At 43.2% G+C, this 21,598-nt stretch overlaps 1 protein-coding gene and 1 long non-coding RNA gene across 2 annotated transcripts in view; one reads left to right on the top strand and one right to left on the bottom strand.

Moving 5' to 3' along the window:
• LOC146008918 (uncharacterized) overlaps window positions 1-21,598 on the top strand; it is a 118,580-nt gene that overhangs the window by 18,322 nt on the left and 78,660 nt on the right. The window lies entirely within an intron of this gene.
• Window positions 12,859-21,598, bottom strand: part of TTYH2 (tweety family member 2) — a 128,873-nt gene continuing 120,133 nt past the window's right edge. Inside the window, exons 10-14 of the mRNA XM_083148742.1 lie at window positions 20,456-20,548; window positions 19,906-20,048; window positions 19,588-19,773; window positions 18,811-18,889; window positions 12,859-14,071 (exon numbers count right to left, since the gene is read on the bottom strand). Of these exons, the coding sequence (XP_083004868.1) occupies window positions 13,991-14,071; window positions 18,811-18,889; window positions 19,588-19,773; window positions 19,906-20,048; window positions 20,456-20,548 (582 nt within the window). The 3' untranslated portion in view covers window positions 12,859-13,990. The remainder of the gene's footprint in view (window positions 14,072-18,810; window positions 18,890-19,587; window positions 19,774-19,905; window positions 20,049-20,455; window positions 20,549-21,598) is intronic.

Consider the following 21,598-nt stretch of genomic DNA (forward strand, 5'->3'; position numbering starts at 1 on the left):
ACCTTAGAGAGGAACCTCAGGTGAAGGTTGATATAGCTGGAGTAAGGCAAACCTTTTTGGTTGATACAGGGGCGGCCAGATCTGTTCTCAACACTCCTCTTCACTTGGGTTTCACTGACCAATCAGTAGCAGCAATTGGGGTAACAGGAAAAATACAACATTACCCACTGACGAAACCAGCGGAGGTTACAATCGGGCCTTTGCATACCAAATATTCTTTCCTGTTGGCTGCAGCGGCCCCGACTAACCTCCTGGGTAGAGATTTACTATGCAAAATGGGATGTGTCATCTATTGCACCCCCGATGGGGTATTTCTGGACACTCCTAGAAATCTTACACAAGAAGTGCAAGATATGCTGGACAGTCCTCAGAGGCTAATGTTGTATTCCACTGTTGTAGAATCAAATCCATCTAGGGTAGCTAAAGATGGACAGGATGCTGGGCTGATGGCAAATGTAGCTCCAGTAGAAATCCGCTTAAAAGAAGGCAGGATAGCCCCAAAAATACCGCAATACCCTTTAAAACCTGAAGTTGAGCTAGGAGTATACCCAGTGATCCAAAGATTGCTCCAACAGGAAATCCTAGTTAGAACTTCCAGCACGGCCAATAGTCCCATCTTTCCTGTGAAAAAGAGCGGGGGGAGGGGCTACAGACTAGTGCAGGATTTAAGAGGGGTAAACAAAGTAGTTGAGAGCCAATTCCCCGTAGTGCCAAACCCAGCTGTCATCCTAATGCAAATCCCACCTCACTGTACTCATTTCACAGTCATTGATTTGTGTTCAGCGTTCTTCTCCGTCCCTTTGCACCCTGACAGCCAGTATCTGTTCGCCTTTACTTACAGAGGAGTACAGTATACCTGGACACGACTTCCCCAGGGATTCATAGACAGCCCCAGCATCTTCTCCCAGGCCTTGCATGATTGTTTACAGTCCTTTCAACCCATGAGTGGTTCGATACTGATACAATATGTTGATGACTTATTATTGTGTTCTGAGTCACTGGAGTCATCAGTGGATGACACTAGACAGCTGCTGATGCATCTCTCAGAGACAGGACATAAAGTATCAAAGGATAAGCTGCAATTATGCCAGACCAGGGTTAAGTATCTGGGCCACTGCCTTACCCAAGGGCTGAGACACCTCACCGACGACAGAATCCAAGCGATTCAGAACATGGTACTGCCACAGACCCAGCACCAGATCCGTACGTTCCTAGGCATGTGTGGATACTGTCGCAATTGGATCCCAGGATTCTCTATTCTGGCATTACCACTACAAGAGATGGTTTCCTCAACTAAGCCAGATCGGGTCTCTCATACGGAGGAATCTGAGCTGGCTTTCGAGGAATTAAAGGTGAGCCTAACAAAGGCCCCAGCACTGGGAATGCCAGATTATGGGAAACCCTTTGAACTGTACGGAACTGAATCAGCTGGGTGTGCGGCAGGAGTACTTGTACAAAAACATGGTGATGCCAACCGACCAATAGCGTACTACAGTGGCCAGCTGGACACAGTAGCACGCTCACTCCCAACTTGCTTACGAAGTGTGGCCGCAATAGCACAACTAGTAAGTAAGAGTGAGGACGTGGTGTTGGGACACGATTTAACTGTTCATGCTGTCTCTGCCCTCCTAAATTCTGCCCAAACACGTCATGTGTCCTCAGCACGGTTCACCAAGTGGGAACTGGCGCTGATGGCCCCAGTAAATATAACCATCAAAAGATGCAACACACTAAACCCAGCCACATTCCTTCCTCATGTGCCCTCCAAGGCACAAAGGGTGGAGGGTGATGGGAATGTTGCTGAATATGGTAAAGCAGAGTTTAGTGAGAGTGAGGACAAACATGATTGCATGACCTACCTGAATCAGACCTTCACAGCACGTCCTGACATAAGCGACAGCCCATTAAGTGAGGTAGACATAACCTTATTCACAGATGGTAGCTGTCATAGACAGACGGAGACGGGAGAGCTGTGCACAGGCTACGCGGTAGTAGATGGAGAAGGTATTGTGGAAGCTGAACCCTTGGGACCACCTCACTCAGCACAAGTAGCGGAACTGGTGGCACTGACCAGAGCATGTGAACTGGCCCAGGGAAAATCAGTTAACATATATACCGACTCCAGATATGCTTTCGGAGTAGTGCATGATTTTGGAGCCCTATGGCGCCTCCGAAATTTCATGACGGCGGCTGGCACACCAGTGGCGCATGCGACATACATTAGGAGACTTCTGGGAGCTATCCAGCTTCCAGACAGAGTGGCTGTTATCAAGTGCAAAGCTCACACATCAGAGAAGGACCCGGTGTCACTTGGTAACAGCCGCGCTGATGAGGCAGCGAAAAGGGCCGCATGCCCTGTAAATATTTTCACCCATCCTACCAACCTTTGTACACTGAACATGGTATCCACATCCAAACTGATAGACATGCAGAATTTGTGTTCCCCACAGGAAAGAGCAGTATGGAAGTCGAAGGGATGTGGCCAAGAGTCCACCGGACTTTGGAGAGATGGACACGGGAAACCAGTGGCCCCCAGGGCATACCTTCCTAGTCTAGCCGAGGCGGCCCATGGGCTGACACATCTTGGGAAGGAAGGTATGTGCAAGCTGGTAAAGGCCTACTGGTGTGCACCAGGGTTCGCTTCTCAAGCAGGTAGAGTGGCAATGTCATGCCTCACCTGTTTGAGGAAGAACGTTGGAAAAGCCATCCCAACAGAGCCATCCCACATCCCTCCTACAGAAGGCCCTTTCCAGGTAATACAAATCGACTTCATACAGTTACCACCCTGTAGAAATTTGAAATATGTATTAGTTTGTGTTGACATGTTTTCCAGCTGGGTGGAGGCTTTCCCCGCTGCCTCCAACACTGCTACCTTTACAGCAAAGAAAATATGTCAGGAGTTTGTCTGTATATATGGTATCCCAAAGGTCATTGAGAGTGACAGAGGCACTCATTTCACAGGAGAGGTCTTCCAAATCATGTGTAAACTCCTTGGGATTAATAGTAAACTTCATACTCCATATCGTCCCCAGGCGAGCGCCAAAGTCGAGAGAATGAATGGTACTATTAAGAACAAATTGGGTAAAGTTATGGCTGAAACAGGGTTGTTATGGCCAGAGGCACTGCCTATTGTGTTGTATAGCATTAGGACCACTCCCAGGACTCCGCTCAACTTGTCCCCCTTCGAGATACTGTTTGGTCGGCAGCCACACATCATGATAGACCCACAGGATGATCTCAAATGTAACAATGAGCTAACTGTACAGTATATCCTAAAGATAAACAAACAGCTAAGGAAACAACAAAAGCAGCTGAATTTACTGAACCCTGATATGCCTACCGAGAATTGTCATAATCTTAAACCAGGAGACTTTGTTATGATCCGAAATTTTTTACGCTCAGGTTGTTTGATAGACCGTTGGGAAGGACCGTACCAAGTTTTGTTGACCAGCACTACATCGATTAAAGTCGCAGAGAGAGAGACTTGGATACATTCGTCCCACTGCAAGAAAGCCAGTAACCCAGAGTCCCAGTGTGCAGAGAGCGAAAGAGAAGAAGTGTCGCTAGAAGCATTATTCCGGGAAGACTGAAAGGCAGCCAAGGTCGAGCAACCTGAGCGAACAAAGGTCCAAGAGCAGAGCAAAATAAAAGTCCCCTGGTAGAGATGATGGAAGGACTCCAAGCAACAGGTTCACAGTTATGCATATATTTCTTTGTTTTCTTTCTGTGTTCTTTTCTTCATCCAAAGATACTCGGTGGCTGCCACATTCTAGAGCGATCGGAGCGGAGTTCTGACAGTGTAATAATGGACCCAGATATGGGTGAGGTAGAATCCCTAAACCAGCTTGACACTTTGCCCATAACAGGAGAAGGTAAAAGGTATGAGGAGAACGTAGTTCAAGGGCTATGTGATGAGTTATTGTCTGGTGAGTACTGTGTCTGTAGATATTGTCAACCTAAAATGGAAGAATGCATCCAGCGATGTCAGTCGACAAGTAAGGCAACTACAGGCCGACATCCTTTGAGTGATTACCACTCGTTAGTGGGTAAGGTCTTAAACCAAACAGAATGCTGGGTGTGTTCACAAGTGTTACATAAAAGGAGTAGTGTAGGCCTAGTCCCATACCCGCTTAATATTTCAGAGATAAGCGTATTAAATAAGGGGAGGCCATTGGATAAGAGATACCTGTATACCAGGTCCCCTAGTCTTAGATTACACCCATACCAAGTGGATAAATCCCTGGTATGTATGAACTTCTCGAGTTCCAGAGCGATTGGTACTTGGGAAGTGACATGGCATAACCAGACAATAACTTACTCCCAGCGTCCAGATGGAGAGCCTATTGATAAAGAATTGTTGTTAAAGATCCGAACCAGTGGGAGACACTATAAATATGTTTACACGGTGAAGAAAAGTAAAATGATGGCCGGCAGAGTATCAGCCGGCTACTGTAATATGACCCTACAGCCAGAAACTTGTGAGGAACAAGTCAGGGAGCAGGGGATGGGAATGTTCTTATGGATAATGTGTGACAAGATCATGAAATACTCTGTCCCTTATTTTCTCCCTGACGACGTTTATTATATTTGTGGTAGAAGGGCGTACAAATGTCTCTCCATGAACTACGTTGGAATTTGTTATTTAGGCAGAGTATTACCCGAAGTGATGACCCTTACACATGATGAGATGGTGAGCATACACAGAGGTATACCTCCTCCTTACACTCATACCCATTATGACCAAATCCATAAAAGGGATTTAACAATCAGGAAAGAACCCCTAGCTTCTGAAATGATACACGAGTCGTTCGGTATCCAACTCCTCATTGCATTAGATATCACCCATACCGCCAGAGGAGTCATAAATTTTAAATATATACAAGCATTAGCCAGCTTGGTAGATAACATCACTGAGATTTATGATGACACTTTTAGATACACTGGGAAGGAGTTGCAAGCGTATAAAAGAGAGCTAGTCCAACATCGGATGGTGTTGAACTATCTGACAGCTATGACAGGAGGATATTGTGTCACCCTCTCTACACAGTTTGGGGTGAAATGTTGTACATATATCACCAACAATACTGAAGACCCAGAAGAAATCATCGATCATCGGATGGATGAGATTCTTCAGCTTAAATGGGAATTTAGAAGGGAACATAATATCAGCCTGGCAGAAATAGGTAACAAAGTTAGCGAATGGACCTCCTGGTTGAATCCAATGCACTGGTTCTCTGGTTTAGGAGAATGGGCGCAAGGGATTATAGCTAGCATAGGAAAACTCCTTCTCTGTATCGGTGGTGCCATCCTAGTCTTTGTGTTATTGTTCAAATGTTTAAAGGTGGTGACCCGGGGAAAAGCAAAACGTACCGAAATCATGAGTGTAAGAACGAGAGATACAGAGGAAGACCAGGGTTTGGTATATGACCCTAGAATCGAAACCACCTCCCTTTAAAGAAACCATATTTGTGAACGTGTATATGTTGTAACCACCCCGGTTTTTATTTTTATCCCAAAATTGTACATTATCCTTCGTGACCCTGAGTAGATTGTTCGATAAATGCGGCCCATCGTTTATCCGTGATCCTGGATCGGCCAAGAGCAGATGGTTTACTCCCCTTATATGTTTATTTCATGGATCCCAATTTCTTTGTTAGGATTATGAATTTCTGTATTGTCGTGTAAAATGTTTTGTATTGTAACAGTTTTATATTTACTGTTAAAGGGTGGACTGTGGAAGTCGAGTTGCACACACGCCATTTTAGGATAGTATGGCCGCCATTTTGGTTCGCAGAGTTGCGCAAATAAAGTTTCCATACCCGAGTATGTGTGACAAAGTGGACCAAAAGAGTAGCCATACTATCACACATAAATTCATAAAGACATACTGACACTAAGTAAAATATAGTTAAAGGTTTAGAACGCCACACATATCTTAGTTAGCCCTGCACACATCTGTCTTTATCATGATTAGTACCGTTCCGTTCCGTTCCTTATGCGCAGTATTCCGGTCATTGCGAATATTTCGCAATATACACGGCCCGATAGTTATGGACATAATCCATATTCCAGAGACAGTTTCTGTTGAAAGTATGTAACAAAGGAATCTAGACGAAACCGGATTCTTATCTTTATTCACAACTGCTGACAACGAAACCATCAAACAAAGGACTCTTAAAGTTCACTCCCCTGCACCTATTCAAACCAGGTGCATCGTCTTACCCCCAATCACAGTGGACCTGACATACGATCTCTGACCAATGAGAATGGCCTTTGACCTCCCCTTTCTGACCCTATAAGATAGGCGACCCAGAGCAGCCACAGTCACTTCGGCACATCTACCTTTCCCTGACTTTCTACCGGGCTATAGTTCATCCCTGAACGATAGCGAGCTCTGACCGGACTGCGCTTCGCATATTTGATGAGACGGTAAACGGTTGCATTCACGGTATTTATTCTTATTGTATTGTTGGCTGATTGTGTCTTGTATCTGTTTCCTACCCCCTAGCAGAGCCTGATTAGAGTATTCATTGTTAGTATATTGTATCACTTGTTATACCTGTATTTTCTTATTTCTGTAACCCCCTTTTGTCCATTAGGGACTTAAATACAACTTTTTACGGAGTTCTTATCTCCTTACTTCTATACAGTGGTTGTGTCTGTTTATTCGCATAGCGATAAGGTATATTACGGACTCTGTCCTTAAAGGTATATTCGCAGATTAGAGACAAAGTACTGCGAAGGGATCTCTTATTAAGGTATTGGTTCTTGGTGTATAATATACAATAAAAGGTACGCTACGCTGCGCTACTGTTTGTTCGCACGTAGTTAGGTATAAAGGGTATGCAGGTTACGGAAATAATACGTAACCTACGCTTTTCACTTATTGTTACTTTGGTCATATTTAATCGCCATTAACAATAGTTATAACATACCGTACTTAATCATATCTGCCACCTCAGGGAGTGGGTAGCTAGGTTGGTGGTGCAGGAGGAGGCCCAGTGAACCGTGTGCTGTAGTTAGGGTTGCCACCTCATGCATCATCGATTCCTGCTGATCCAACCCCCCCAAGTGGGTGCGTGGGGCCTAATTAAGTGGGCAGGGCTACTATCGCGACTCGCGATCAGACAAAAAATGCCCATTACATATAATGCCCTACACCATAATGCCCTTTACACATTATTCCACACACCATAATGCCCACTACACATGCCACCTAACGTAATGCCCATTGCAAATTAAACCATCAATTATGCCATTTTGAAGGGGCTGCCATGACAGAATGTACCTGCAGCCCGCTGTGGGTTGCAGACCCCTGATGCAGTGACAAGACTGTGGGGACAGCCACTTACCCCCAAATGCTGCCACCTCCCCATATACGAGATTCACACATCATGCTGCCTGTTTCAAATTCTGCAGCACTGGGCTGGCTGCTGCTCCTCCTCTAGGTGGAGAAAGGACCTCCTCCTCCTCCACCCCAGCCTGCTGGGCAGGCAGGACAGTGCTATTACTAGCGGCGGCGGAGAGCCACTTGACAGTGGCCACAGTGTGGGGGTAATATGCTGGCACAGGCAGGTTTAACCGGGCAGGCTATTCCAGTCACATGAATTCCGGGAGAATACCAGAATCCCGTTGACAGGAAAAGCCTCCTTGAGGGTTGCCAACAGATCCAGGAGAGGTGGCAACCGTAGCTGTAGTTTTTATGTCATTATGTGCCCATCCCCTGCTATTCTATGCTGCCATTTCTCGCATTGTAATAATGATGTGATTCTGCATGAATTGTATCTTTGATTAATTCCCTCCTTCCTTGATGTTTTGTTGTGATGGGGCCAGGAAGGGACTGTGAGTGTGCACCAATAAATGCATCTGACAGTCTGTCTCAACCTGTTAGTGTGCCCCGTGTAACAGAGAGACTTTGTGTTTTCTTTCTTCTCCAGTAAATGGAAGAACTGAATATCCAAAAATTACAACAAAATGACAAGTCTGCCCGGTGCTGGATAAAACCAGAAATGGAACACTATGGTTTAATTTAAAATTAATCAATAATGTGATTAAAAAAAAAGAGGGACATTGGACGCAAAAGATGTAGAGCCTGATTCAAATCCTTTCGGTACTGCGTGCATTCGCACGCAGTACCGATGTTGCGCGTCTGCGCTTGCGCAGGCGGGTATCTGCGCATGTGCAGGCGTATGGTGCGTGGACAAACATATTTTTCTGCAGGTGTACAAAATGACAAATCTTCAATAGTTTAGCATTTAAGGTCAAACCTCAGCATCCCCGTCAAGTGTATATACACTTACACATACTGGTCTGCATTTGCATGAGCGTGTCTCTTCTCACCCCAGTTCTGTCTGTTTGGTTGTGTGTGTGTCAATATTTCAATATTGTGCATGAGGGCATGGCTGGAACTGCATGCGCTTGTGTTCTGAGCATGTGTAGTGTGAATTCAAGCAAAGCAGACTGAAGCTGGGTACACACCTAAAGAGTTATCTATCCAATCTATCTGGTGTGAACAAAAATCTGATAATGTATTGGAGAAAATGACAATCCGCCATTTGCTCACAATTGCTAAAAAAAACGGACAATGGTCATTCAGACAAATTAGTTCCATTTGATCTAACAGATTTGTTAAAATAAGAATTTGTGTTAATTTTCCAGTGTTTGCAAGCAAATTGTCATAGGCTTTTATTCATTAACAGATTTTTGTTCACACCACAAATAATTGTCAGATAAATCTATAGGTGTGAACAGGTATGGATCATTAGGTCACCAGCAAGTAGGCCAACACCACTAGGTCGACATGCAGTAAGGTTGACATGGAGGAAGGTTGACATGGGTAAGGTCAACATTGAAAAGTTGACTTTTTTAAAAAAAATGTACCCGAATGTCGACACAAACACTAAAACATAGCACTGTTATGCTCGCCATGCTTTTGGCATGGTGTCTCGCTATGCTCAGTAAACTATGTTATTCTCCCGCCACGTCCTAGTGGAGGATAGGGCATGAAATACTGCCTGTCGGCACATTTTGGCTCAAATAACAGTAAAAAAACCCCCAAAAAACATGTCAACCTAATGACCCTGTCGACCTTCCCCATGTCGACCTAATGCTTGTGGAACTACTTGCTGGTGAACCCAGTGACCGTATCCTGTGTGAACACAGCTTAAGGAAAGGGGCTTACAGGTCATTCATGTTTGTATCGGCACCATTGTATTATATTTAAACTGTTTAAATGCGGAATGAGCAAATTCTCTGAATGTTTTATTAGAACTAGTAAAACATTTCAGGGACACGCGTCATGTTTGCCTATTTTTTGTTTCAAGTATAATCATTTTAAGTACTGTGCAAGAAAGCTTTGAGAAGTTATAAATGTTGTACTGAAGTAATGATAAAGTAAAAGTTTAATTTACAATTCCCTAGTAATGTTTTTACGCCCCTGTGCATGAGCTCCTAAAGTGGGATTTTCTCCAAAATACATCAAAAGCACGTTTATTATTTAAAAGGGAAATGACAGTTTACTATAATGAGCAGAGAGATTGCAGAGGTGAAAATAGGAGAGAGGGCATGAGGTTATAACATGAGATCTTACAATCTAATATGGAGCAGTGCAAGACACACCACAAACTACTCCTCTCTATTGTGTTGCTCTTCTCAAAAGTCCAGTTTTACTGTAACATAAGGCAAACCTGTAACTTTTACTTTAGAGAAAAGTGGACATTTACAAGTTATACAATATACAATAAGTATGTAATTAGCACATACAGTATATATTTCAATAGTCAATTACTTATTTGAGTATGTTTTAAAGACACCAAAGATTGTTTTTGTTAAGGCTTACAAGTTTATTTGGTGTATTAGCCGGGCGCCCAATTAGCATACGTACGTACGAAGTCAGCGTAGTCCAACGGCTGCCTAGCGTAGTGACTCAGTTGCAGCCCAACAGCTGCCTAGTGTAGTTAGCGTAGTCACTGCACGGCAGCCCGGCTCTGTCCCCGGCGTCCATGCCAAGTCTAGCTGAGCCTCTCACACAGCGCCGGTAACCGCCAGATCCCTTGTGCTGGCGGAGAGGCGCTGCAGCTGTCTGAGAAGCAGGTGCGTCTCCAACGCTCCTGCATCTCAGTAATTATTAGCACGTGCGCCTCATGCATAAAGGGGGTATGCGGGTTATAGTGCGTCCTATGCACCATGAAGGAGGCATTTTCAAACCCCCACTATCCACGCCAGCCCGAAGCGTGGCAAGCAGACACGTTACTTTTCCTCCCAACCTGTTCATACCCCCACTATCCACGTCAGCGAGGAGTTGATTTTATAAAGTGTGGCGAGCGCAGCAAGCGACACGAGGGGACGCGGAACACATGTCGCTGCGCTCCCCACGCTTCGGGCTCGGTGGCTCGCTGCGCTTGCCACACTTTTTAAGATCAACTCCACGCCAACGTGGATAGTGGAGGTATGAACAGGTTGGGAGGACGCGTAATGCGTGTGCTCGCCACGCTTCGGGCTGGCGTGTATAGTGGGGGTGTTTCAGGAACACATTCACACCTGCCATATCATACATCTGAGACAGTAATGACATATGTTAACTGGATTTTAGTTAATGAGAAAAGATCACAGCGGGAACACTAAACTGATTCTGACAGAGACGCTGGCTACGCGGCCGCGGGAACACTATGCTGATTCTGACAGGGACGCTCACGGGAACACTACGCTACTTCTGACTGACTACGCTAACTACGCTGGAACACTACTCTGATTCTGAAACCGCCGCTACGCTAACTACAGACTGGGCGCCTGGCTAATACACATGTACCATTTTTTTTATGAAGGTTAATTTAAAGCCTGGCATCAATTTCCACATTACCTAATCCAATCCACGGATTCTGTCCGATTCGTAGCTATGGTTTATAACAAGCCATGCACCTCAATGCAAGGTTCAGAAGTCTATCACATAGTTACATTTGCTAAGCTACCATTGGTGTAACAGGTGCAGTGCACCGGGGCTCCTGAGGACTAAGGGAGCCACTACTGCCCCTGTCACCCACTGCCGTGTTGCATATTGTGAACCTGTGTTGGAGTGGAGGAGGGGGTCCCAAATTATAATTTTTTCACTGCGTAGTATCTATCAAAATAAGGTTTTGTAGAAAACAGATTTCATTAGAAAACAAGTTTAAAAGATCTGCAGAAAGTTTATGAACCACACCCTATAAAACGGCTTTGCATAATCTTTCATCGAGTTCCATGGGCTTCTGTAGTAACGGCAGTTAGTACTTATCAATGCCTTGCCAAAAACCTATTAGTGAAAGATTATTCTGTCTGTGCCTTACCATATCTGCTTGTACAAAGAAAAGAGGGTTAAACGGCATATTCATATATATCCCTGTGACTCATCATTGTCTCACAATAATAATGGAAGTGTGTAAGTACATAATTAGCACACAAATAGTATAAAAAGTGCAAGATTCTGATCAAATCTAAATTGTGTAGTAATCCCTCATAAACAGAGGATAAAACACAAAATACTCTGTTGTATGTGTACAAAACACACAGACCGCTAGGACAACATTTAGCACTTAGGGGTCGATCCTATTACACCCGAAGGGTGCGGATGCGCTCAGGGTTTGCGAATCTTCACAATACCGCGCGCATTTTACGGCGGGCCGAACTCGCTGAAAAGTGCTTGCACCTCCGCAGTGAATTTGGCCCTGTGAAGGGTGCGAGTTAAGGTTAACTCTGGTGCCTTTTTCATTGTTAAAATGGCACCTGATCGGCAACTCACACCCTTGGGGTTAAAAGGACCGATACCTTAAAGAGGATTATGTACCAATTAGCAGTTTAGGTAACAGTATGGGATTGAAAACACATTTTACATGTACCTACCTCAGACACATTCCAGGGGTACGTACCACTCCAAAACAGCAGTTTAATATATTAGTCATGAAAAAAGAACATTCAAAGCAGATTAAATGAGGTATTCATGAATATCTAAAGACATAATTGTTTGCTCAGTAAAGGTTTTTGTTCCCACCAGACAGTTTGGACAGATAAATCTTTAGACGTGTACCTAGCTTAACAGTCCAGGTATTAAGGGGTGTACACACAGGGTGATTCTTACATGGACGACTACATTATCAAAATCCCTTAGTTGATTTCCCCGAATTATCCCGTGTGTACACAACGGGCGATAGTGATGCGTGGTCACCCAGCCAAATAGTCAGGGCAGGCAAGAATATTTCTGTAACACTGTTTTACTGGCCGCGGCTCCCGGGGCTGGAAGATGTATGTAGCCATTTCTCGAATTGTGTAACTACATTTTGATACACACGGGGCTCAGCCGAAATCACCAGGGGCTGAGTCCCGTGTGCCTGAATGCATCCCAGATGCCTGATTTAAAAAAACTGAGGTACTAAAAAAGTCACCTGTGCCCATGCCTGGATATCCCTCAAACCTGGACTGTTAAGCTAGGTACACATCCAAAGATTTATATGTTTAATCTGTCTGGTGGGAACAACAATTTGTAATATATGGGAGCGTATGACAATCAACTATATGCTCCCAAACATGGATGTTCGGACAAATTGGTTAAATCCATTGAACAAATTTATCTAAAATGTTTGTTCCATTTTCCAGCATTTGGGAGCAAATGGTTGACTGTCATGTGCTCCCATTTATTACCAGATTTTATTGTTTCCATGAGACAGATTGGACAGATACATCTTTATGTGTGTACCTGAGGACTGAGGTTGGGAATGTTTGGGCTAGAACAGAGGTTCCCAAACATGGTCCTCATGACACCATAACGGTCCTGGTGGCTGAGCACAGATGATTAATCCTTTGAGTGCAAAGTGAATGTCAAAATCAGTGTAAAAACTGCAAAGCATTTTTATTCATCATAATGACCTGTAATGTGTACATTAAAAGTGAATTAATCTATTTTTACACAACATTTTGTATTTGAATTTATATAACAAATGTGAGCGACGCTGGTATTTTTAGCGGATATTCTAAACATCCCTCACAGAGATGTTGGCATTCAAAGAGTTAGATCACATTGATTCAGAAAATAATGAAGTCACCTGTGTCCAAGCGTGGTTATCCTTAAAACCTGGACCTTTAGGGTGCCTGAGGACCACGTTTAAAAACCTCTAAGCTAGAGGAGAGACAGGTTGCATTTATTTAAAAATAAAATAATCACTCCCCCCAAATAAATTGGACATCACCTTTTAATTAAAATAAATGACATCAACACCTTGGGTGTAAGACAATGTAGCAAAATATAGCAAAAGATAATTATTGTACATAAAAAAACAGACCGTACTAAAGTTGATATGGTTGCAATCCTACATGTATGATAAATGTCAGTTCCATACCTAGGTATATGGCAATATTACAAGTTCTGTTTTTTCCCTGTCAGGTAAAGCAAATTGATTGGAAAGCTGGAAATTAAAAATAAAATAAAAAATTAAAATAATAATAATAATAATAATATACAACTCCAGCAGCTGCTACCACTGGTGGCCAACAGGTGGCCACCTAGAGCCAAACCATTCTTCCAGTGTTTATTTGCAAGACTGTTGTGAACTGCAAACAGTATTACAGCGACATTAGCGTACACAGTATATGTTTTGGTATTTATAGGTTTGTAGTATACGTATGCTATGCATACTTTATATAAATATTGTAATGCTGACATTTTTGTTTTAAAAATTGGGTAGGTGGAATTTCACCCATGAAAATCAAGTCCACTCAGTTTGTTGCATTTCTTCCCAAGTAGGTCACAAGCGCAAATGTAGTGTGATCCCCTTCAATTCATTTCAGTTTCCTGTGCATTCTCCACCAAATCATGGAATGCGGGTTCCTCTTAATCCAATAGGCCTGTCTCAATAGCCCCGTCAGCCACAAATTATTAACTCTTTGCAGCAGATGAGATGTCCACAGGCCTCACCACAAGATGAATGCAGTACAGTGGTAGAGGAGAGGGTCCAGACAAGTAGCATTAAGCTGGATATTCATTCCCATATATGCTGGTTGGCTCTTCATTTACTGATAGATATGTAGCCCTCATACTCGGAGAGTACTAGAAGAAGACATAAAAACCATGACTGAATGAATTTTTGTGATGTATAATGTACATAACATAGAACATATAAGTATAGGAGGAATGTACACAGGGACAGTTACTTATAAATAGGAGATAATGTTTTGTGAGTGTGTAACAACATGGAGCATTAATGTTTTCACTACACTTTCATCTCTAGGCTGGAAGTGTTTACACCGCAGTAACTCATGGACACATAAACGGTCTCGTAGTTAGCAAAAATGTTGGCATTTAGAATTTTTAAAACAAAAGCCTCCATACTGATAAACAGTAATTGCAACACAATTATAATATACATTGGCCTACCCGGTCTACTTTAAAAGTTCAATAATGACGTTAAAATTATCTAGAAAACACCTTACCCCTGTCTGTCTTCCATATAAGTATAATTTGGGTAATCACGTCCAACCTGCTGACACACCAGAATATCTATTCTCTCAAGCAGAATGGCTACGTCTTATGGGACTGATTCTTTGTGGTTCGCTAATGGAACTATATATGGTCAGTTTTCCACTGATTGTGACTCCTTCTGATATATCATATTGGGCTCTCAAACACTACATCCAAAGCAGTCATTTGAATTGCAGCTGGAACACGTAGCTGTTACTAAAGCTTTCACCAAAAAAAGAAAAAAATTGAAAAATTCCTTTTAGAAAAACTGTATTTTTTAGCAAACAACCTGTCCTACTGTTCACTTGCACTGTTCTATGTAACTGGAGTTACCAATGTACTCTGCTTGTTGTGAGGACCCAGCTGATGAAATGAGAACATAATACAGAGTAGCAGAGTCTGAGGCAACACTGTCCCGGAAAATTTCCAGGGATACCAATATGAAGGTGTGCGCCAGTGGTGCCTGCAGCTGTGGGCACCCCCCCCCCCCCCACAGTGGTCGCTCTTCCCTCCTGTCTCTCCCCCTCGACCCTCTGCTCGTATGCCGGAGTTCCCCTCGTGGCTCGGGGGGACTCAGTAGCGCTCGGGAGTTCGGGTGCCTGAATCCTCCTTAGCCTCCCCGAACCTGCCACCTGCTGTGAATGGTGGCTGGGGCACAGCAGGAGAACTCCAGCTTACGATCGCCAGAGTGTACATGGGGGGGATGGCCCTACATTCTGTGGTGGGTTTTGCTGGGGCAAGACAAACGTGTCCTGCCCCAGCAAAACCCACCAGTCAAGGGGTCAATAGAACATCCCTGTGACTTTTGTTGAACAACAAGTATCTTTTTGCAAATAGGGGGCTGGTCATACTGTATACCGAGCAAGTCCTGGAATTACTGCGGTGCAGAAAATGGCTACAGTAATTCCTGGGCCTCTACATACTGTACAGTGAATGATGTGGAAAGGGTCTCCCCATGTGTATTCCTTGGCTTCCATATATTAAAACATGTTCTGCATCTGGGAAGACCTCGCGGGTTGGATGGACAGAGGTAGACAGGGAATAGGTTCTCAAGGCACATCACAGACAAAAAAAACACTTACTTTTTACACTATATAGCTCCAAAATATGTATGCAAAAACAAAAGATGAATTAGCAGAATGTGTGTCATTGCCGTGTAAGCTTTACTACACAACATATTGCTACTGTGTAATATCAGATACAGCTTTTGTAAGGTCTTGAACAAAAATCATTTCATAACATAACACAACTAGGAGAGGAGAGGAGTCATGTTAATATTTTCATACTTGTAGCTACTCGGCCCCTTCCCAACTGTTCTAGCACCATAACCCAATGGGCAGAGTTACAGTATGGTATCCGGACTCATGGTAGATTGACTCAAGGTCAAGTCATAAGGTCGACCACTATTGGTCGACAGTCAAAATGTCGACAGGGTCAAACGGTCGACAGTGAAAAGGTTGACATGAAAAAGGACAACATTAAAAATGTGGACATACAGTTTTTTCCCCAAATTTTGACAGACACCAAAAAAATGAAAAACTCATGTCAACGTTTTCGATGTCGACCATTTGACTGTCGACCTTTGGACCCGGTCAGCCTTTTGACCGTCAACCATTAGACCTTAGACCTAGACAATGTAGATCTAAAATACCACAACCCTACAGTATGCAGGCTACCAAAAGCAAAGCCCTGCCTTTCCACTTTTTATACGGGCATCATAGATGTATTACATGCAATTTTCCAGATTTGCCATATAGGATTAGGGCAGAAGTGAAATATAAATTAGAACATATAACAAATATGTTAAGCATATAAAATGACCAGTGGCAGTGCCAGAGGAGGGGCTGCGGCACACTTCAAAAATTCAAATAGGAGAGTCGCACCAACTGCCAGTGAGTCAGTTTGGGATGGCAGTTGGTAGCAGAGGGTGTGGCTCCCCTATTTGAATTTTGACTGTGCTGCAGCCCCCCTCTTGAGCCACCACTGAAAATGACATATAGCAAAATGTGTAAAACAAATAGTTAAGATTCTCAATAAACATTCTGTTAATAGTGGAAGACTACAAAAAATGGATTTGGGGTGTCTGTTGAATGTGGAGAGGGTTTGCAGACTATGGGCAGGGATTGATGGCTAGAGCAATGTGGGCCTTACAGTAAGAGCTGGAGAAGATTCTGTCAGAGACCACAACTGCCCAGTTGCCTGTAAGTCCTAATATATTGCAGCTTTGATTAGTCTTTATGCTGGAAACCATGGCAGATTGACTGTTTTGTAGATCGCCATGATTCAGAGACTCGCGCTTAGGACAAGCAGCTGGATGCCATATAATAATTGCTTACATACTGCTACCTGTGTGTGATGTTAAAGTATTTACATAGAGAGGCCACATGCATAATGTGAATATCTATTGTAAAGTCTATTGTTGATAAATCAGCAAGCTGACAGCCTATGGGGTTTCCAGCTGTTGTGGAACCAAAATTCCAAGTATGCCAGAACACTCTGGAATGTCTAGTTTCACAACTGAAGAACCACAAGTTACCCAAGCCTATTACAGATTAATCCAATAGAACACAGGTTCTCAAATTCAATCCTCAGGACCCCACACAGTGCATGTTTTGCAGGTCTCCTCACAGAATTACAAGTCAAATAATTAGCTCCACCTGTGGATCTTTTAAAATGTGGCAGTCAGTAATGAGTGCACCTGCCATTGGAATGGGAAAACGTGAACTGTGTGGGGTCCTGAGGACCGAGTTTAAGAACCCCTGCACTAGAATCCATCAACCCTTCATGTGACCACTACATGCAACAATACCAATGTCAAGGGCAGATTGGGATGGAAGACTAGCCTGGGAAAGGTCTAACAGCAGCCCTTATGGAAGCGGGGTCTGTTGTGGGGGTGGGGTCTGTTAAAGTGGCTGGATCCCACTTCATAGGGCCTAATTCAGAGTTGGAGTTAGTTGCAGTCCTCATTGTGTCATTCCCTGTGACTATATGCTAAGTCCACTACAATGCCCTTCCCTTGTGTCATGGGCAGGTTGGTAATTAAAAGTGTCCCTGGAATAATGTCCAAAAAGTGGCCCCCCTACACGCCCACATTGTCAGCCTGCCACCTTCTATTTAGTAACACCACCACGCTGTCACCCTCTCTAGACCGCAGACAAGTCAGCATACCAAAATCTACCCTGTGCCTTATGTTGGCAATCTGCCGATGCATAATTATCTTCTTATACCGTTTGGCTGGTCAGATTATCTTTAATTATGCAAATGATAGCACAGCTTCATACCTCTTCACATCTTCAGGCTTTGCCCTCAGTTATAGGAGTATTATTGTTGCTATTAGCAGAGATGTTTTTGAACCTCATATGCTAGGACTAGAAAGAGTTTCAACCCTGTAACCAAGACAAAGATTCTGCAAAATCTGGGAGGTAATGCCAGAGTCTGGTTACTGAAGGCATCAACATAACGAAGGGTGTGGCACATAGGAGGTGACAAGAACTTGAGATGTTGGCACCATCACAATTGGCTGATTTTTTAGGGAATTGGCATGATTCTAAATGCAGTTTTCTTAAAAATGTGTTTGTGTTTAAATTGCAGCTGAAGCATCAACTGTGAGTTATTAAGTCAATGTTTCCCAGTTCCAGTAATCAGGGCAAAAAGCACACCGTAGTTAATAATGTACACAACTGTGTCCATTCACATGGACGGCCACGACACGTCCGTCCAGTTGCAGCCGGATCCCACCACTGGAAGAGATGGCTGCCAGGCTGTGGCCATCCCCACCTTTGTAAACTGCTGTGTGCAGAACGGCTTCCTGGCCGCGTGGGGTTTCGCCGCCCGGCTGGAGCCAGAGCGTGTGAAATAGCCCTAACAGTGCATGCTGCAGAGATCTCCCAGTGGGTGCACAGGTGTATTCATCACTGGCTGACACATTTTAAAAGATCCACAGGTGAAGATTATTAATTCAATTATGATACTGAAGGGATTTGTTGGGGGTCCCTGAGGGCTGGAGTTGGGAAATTCTGCAATAAGTATTTTTACCTGCTAGTGGCAATACTTAGATACTTTAACTAGTCCAGATCATGCCCCCTTCTCTACAGAAATCATCTCTCACAACTTGCTTGGAAAAAAAAAAAGGAGCAGAGAAATGAGAATGTTCAAACTTGGCAACAGTGGAAGAAACAAAGTTTTGAGAAGAAAGAACTTCGAAAACCTGACAAAGGAGTAGGTTTGAGTAAAAAAAAAAAAATTTTTTTAAATAAAACAGTTCTAAATTTTTGCATGTAAGAAAGATTCTGCTACAAAAAAGATTTTGATTCATAGGCCCAGCGTACCGTGGGTGGAGGTGATCCTCTCCCAATCAATGGCACATTCTCATAACGAGGATTTCCGCCGAATAAGGCGGCCTGGTTCCTAAAGAAAAGAGCAGGAGACAGTTCATTGGTGTTAGAGGAAACAAAATCACAGATATTTAAAAGAGCTTTAAGGCATTAAGCAACCCTGATTGAATAGTAAACTAACAGGCCCAACACAACATTGTTGCATTAAAAGGGGAAGGGTTCTATATCTGGGTTCTAAAAACGAATATGAACCATATATAATTCCATAGCATATCAATGCAACACAATTCTTATTTCTCTATTTAAAATAAATAAATGCCCTTTGCATCTGATTTAGAGGTGAACACAACTCAGTAATGTTTTCTGAATAGCTGTACTGTGCACACATGGGACAAAAGATTAGTGAGGATGGATAAAGGAATGGTTTATTTGCAATGTGAGAGATGAGTAGTGAGGAAGGGAACGGGGGCTAGTCAAACACCTGTGTAACCAGGGATGGCAAACTGGTCACAGCTGCACTAGCCATTCAATGGACATTCTGAGCATCCATAGTGCTTTGCTCAGAGGTCCGAGAGTGTGCGACTTTGTAACCAAGTGGCGGATCAGTACCCAGGTTTCCTACATGGTAAACACAGCCATATGCACATTTCAACCGCCGCATAACTGTATAGATAATGTAGAATCTAGAACATAATAGACCATTGGTAAATAGCCATGTTATTTTATTACACATGTCCTGATCTTTTTCAGCTGTTTATAGCAATTACTCACATGTACTCTGCAACCGGTGCATTGGATACAGTCTGTGTAGGTGGCTGTAGGCTGGCCTGGCTGCCTAAACTGCTGCTGAAGCTGCAGAAACTTCTCAGCTGTGCCCGGTTAGGGTTATGCACCGCTATACGGCGAGCTTGTGGGTTAAATGGATCTTCCTCGTCAATGTCATTGTAGTCTCTGTCCCTGAAACACAAACATCTGTGTCATGAAGATAACCGGCCAAGACTTATTTCCCAACAAGTACTTGTTGTAAGGTACAGATTTCTGCTGCCGTCTTCAGGATACCAGTCAGTTAGAAATGCACAGAACTATTACCTTGCAACCAAATGCTTCCACGCTCGAGGCACTGCACATACCATGGCAGTGAATGCGAATGCCCCCAGGAGAGAAAATAGGCCCAGATAGAGAAGTCCTTCAACCCCGTCATAACAGATGCCGATAAGCGCTTCTACGTAATCCTGAAAAATGGTAACATAGCATACAATTATGTATTACAATACATTTTATAGCCGCTGGTCATCTACCAACTGAATCCAGATGTTAACCCTATTGAGAACATCTGGGGTGAATTGGAGTGATGGGTTTGTTCTAGGCTGATTTGACCTTCGGTGTCACAGTTGGTCACTGTACCTAAGGTGGAATGGCAAACATACCACGTGCTGTTGTTATCCAGATACTTGTGGACAGTTTGCCAAGAAGGGTGTCCGCAGTAATCACTGCAAGTAGTGGGCTAACAAAATACTGATGTCAATAACATATCATTGATCTAATTTGCTGTTGTGTCCAATCATATTTGTATACATATATATATAATAGGGTCACAGTTAATGAAAGGAATGGGTTATTTTTGTTTTGTGCAGCTCACCTTATGGAGCCCTCTACAGTCCAGCAGTGCTGTGATCTGGTGCAGGTTAGACTCGGATGAGTTCAGCAGCAGTTGTATGCCCTGGAGGTCTTTCTGATAAACACAAGATGAAGGGTTAAAGTAAAACCAATACATACACTGGAAATACTATTGCATATATCACACAATTACACTAAAGCCGTGTACACATGGGGTGAAATTTGGCCTGAAGGTTAGCCAAAATCACACTGTGTACACAGTGCCCGATAGACAGTGCAGGCAAGTACATTTTGATTAGCCGTACATCTGTGTGTATTTCTCCTATGGTCAGATACACACACACACACTCAAAATCGCTCAGCGCACCAAGCCAAAAGTCTAAATATCTTCATAAACATGGCAACAAAATGTATTTTGTGACGTCACAGTTGGTCACAAAGTGGCAGCACATTACTTTTATGAGGGTCATGTAATTATGAGATGAGAGCAGTAGCACAAAACATGGCTGGGTAGAGACAGTTATAGGATACTATTTTTCTAGAAAATGGAAATAAGTGTGGCGCTCCTATAATTCTGCTGCCTGTATTTCCAAAACCCGTGGATCAATCCCTATTGATCCAATAAATGTATGGGTAAAAAAGAAGGGGTAGGGTTCTGGAAAAAGTGGAAAAAAGTGGCGCTGAATGAAGAATATCTCTATACTTCTATTTATATGGTGGGTCTTCTGGTTGATGGTATTTTTTTCTTTTTTTTCATATTTCCATTGCTCTGGAGACGAACTCTCAAGAAAAAATACCATCAACCAGAAGACCCACCATATAAGGATAAGTATAGAGATATTCTTCATTCAGCGCCACTTTTTCCAGAACCCTACCCCTTCTTTTTTACCCAGTTATAGGATACTGGTTATAATGTAATGCATACAAAAATATAAGGTATTTACTGCGATTTTTGTTTGGGGCGATTTGATTACCCCATGTTTTTTTATGTCCATTTTAGTGGGATAACACAGGGATGATCGCAGCCATGAGACAAACAGCAGTTATCGGGTTTCTTTCTCGTGCTGTTAACCAGTGTTTTAAATCAATTGTGTCCTCAGAAGGAGTCAGTACACACACTTCAGACAGAAGATAGACCATGTAGATAAGCTGGTGTTGTAACAAA

The sequence above is a fragment of the Crinia signifera genome, chromosome 6 (genome assembly GCF_055691185.1).
Source record: "Crinia signifera chromosome 6, ASM5569118v1, whole genome shotgun sequence".
Taxonomy (NCBI): Eukaryota; Metazoa; Chordata; class Amphibia; order Anura; family Myobatrachidae; genus Crinia; species Crinia signifera.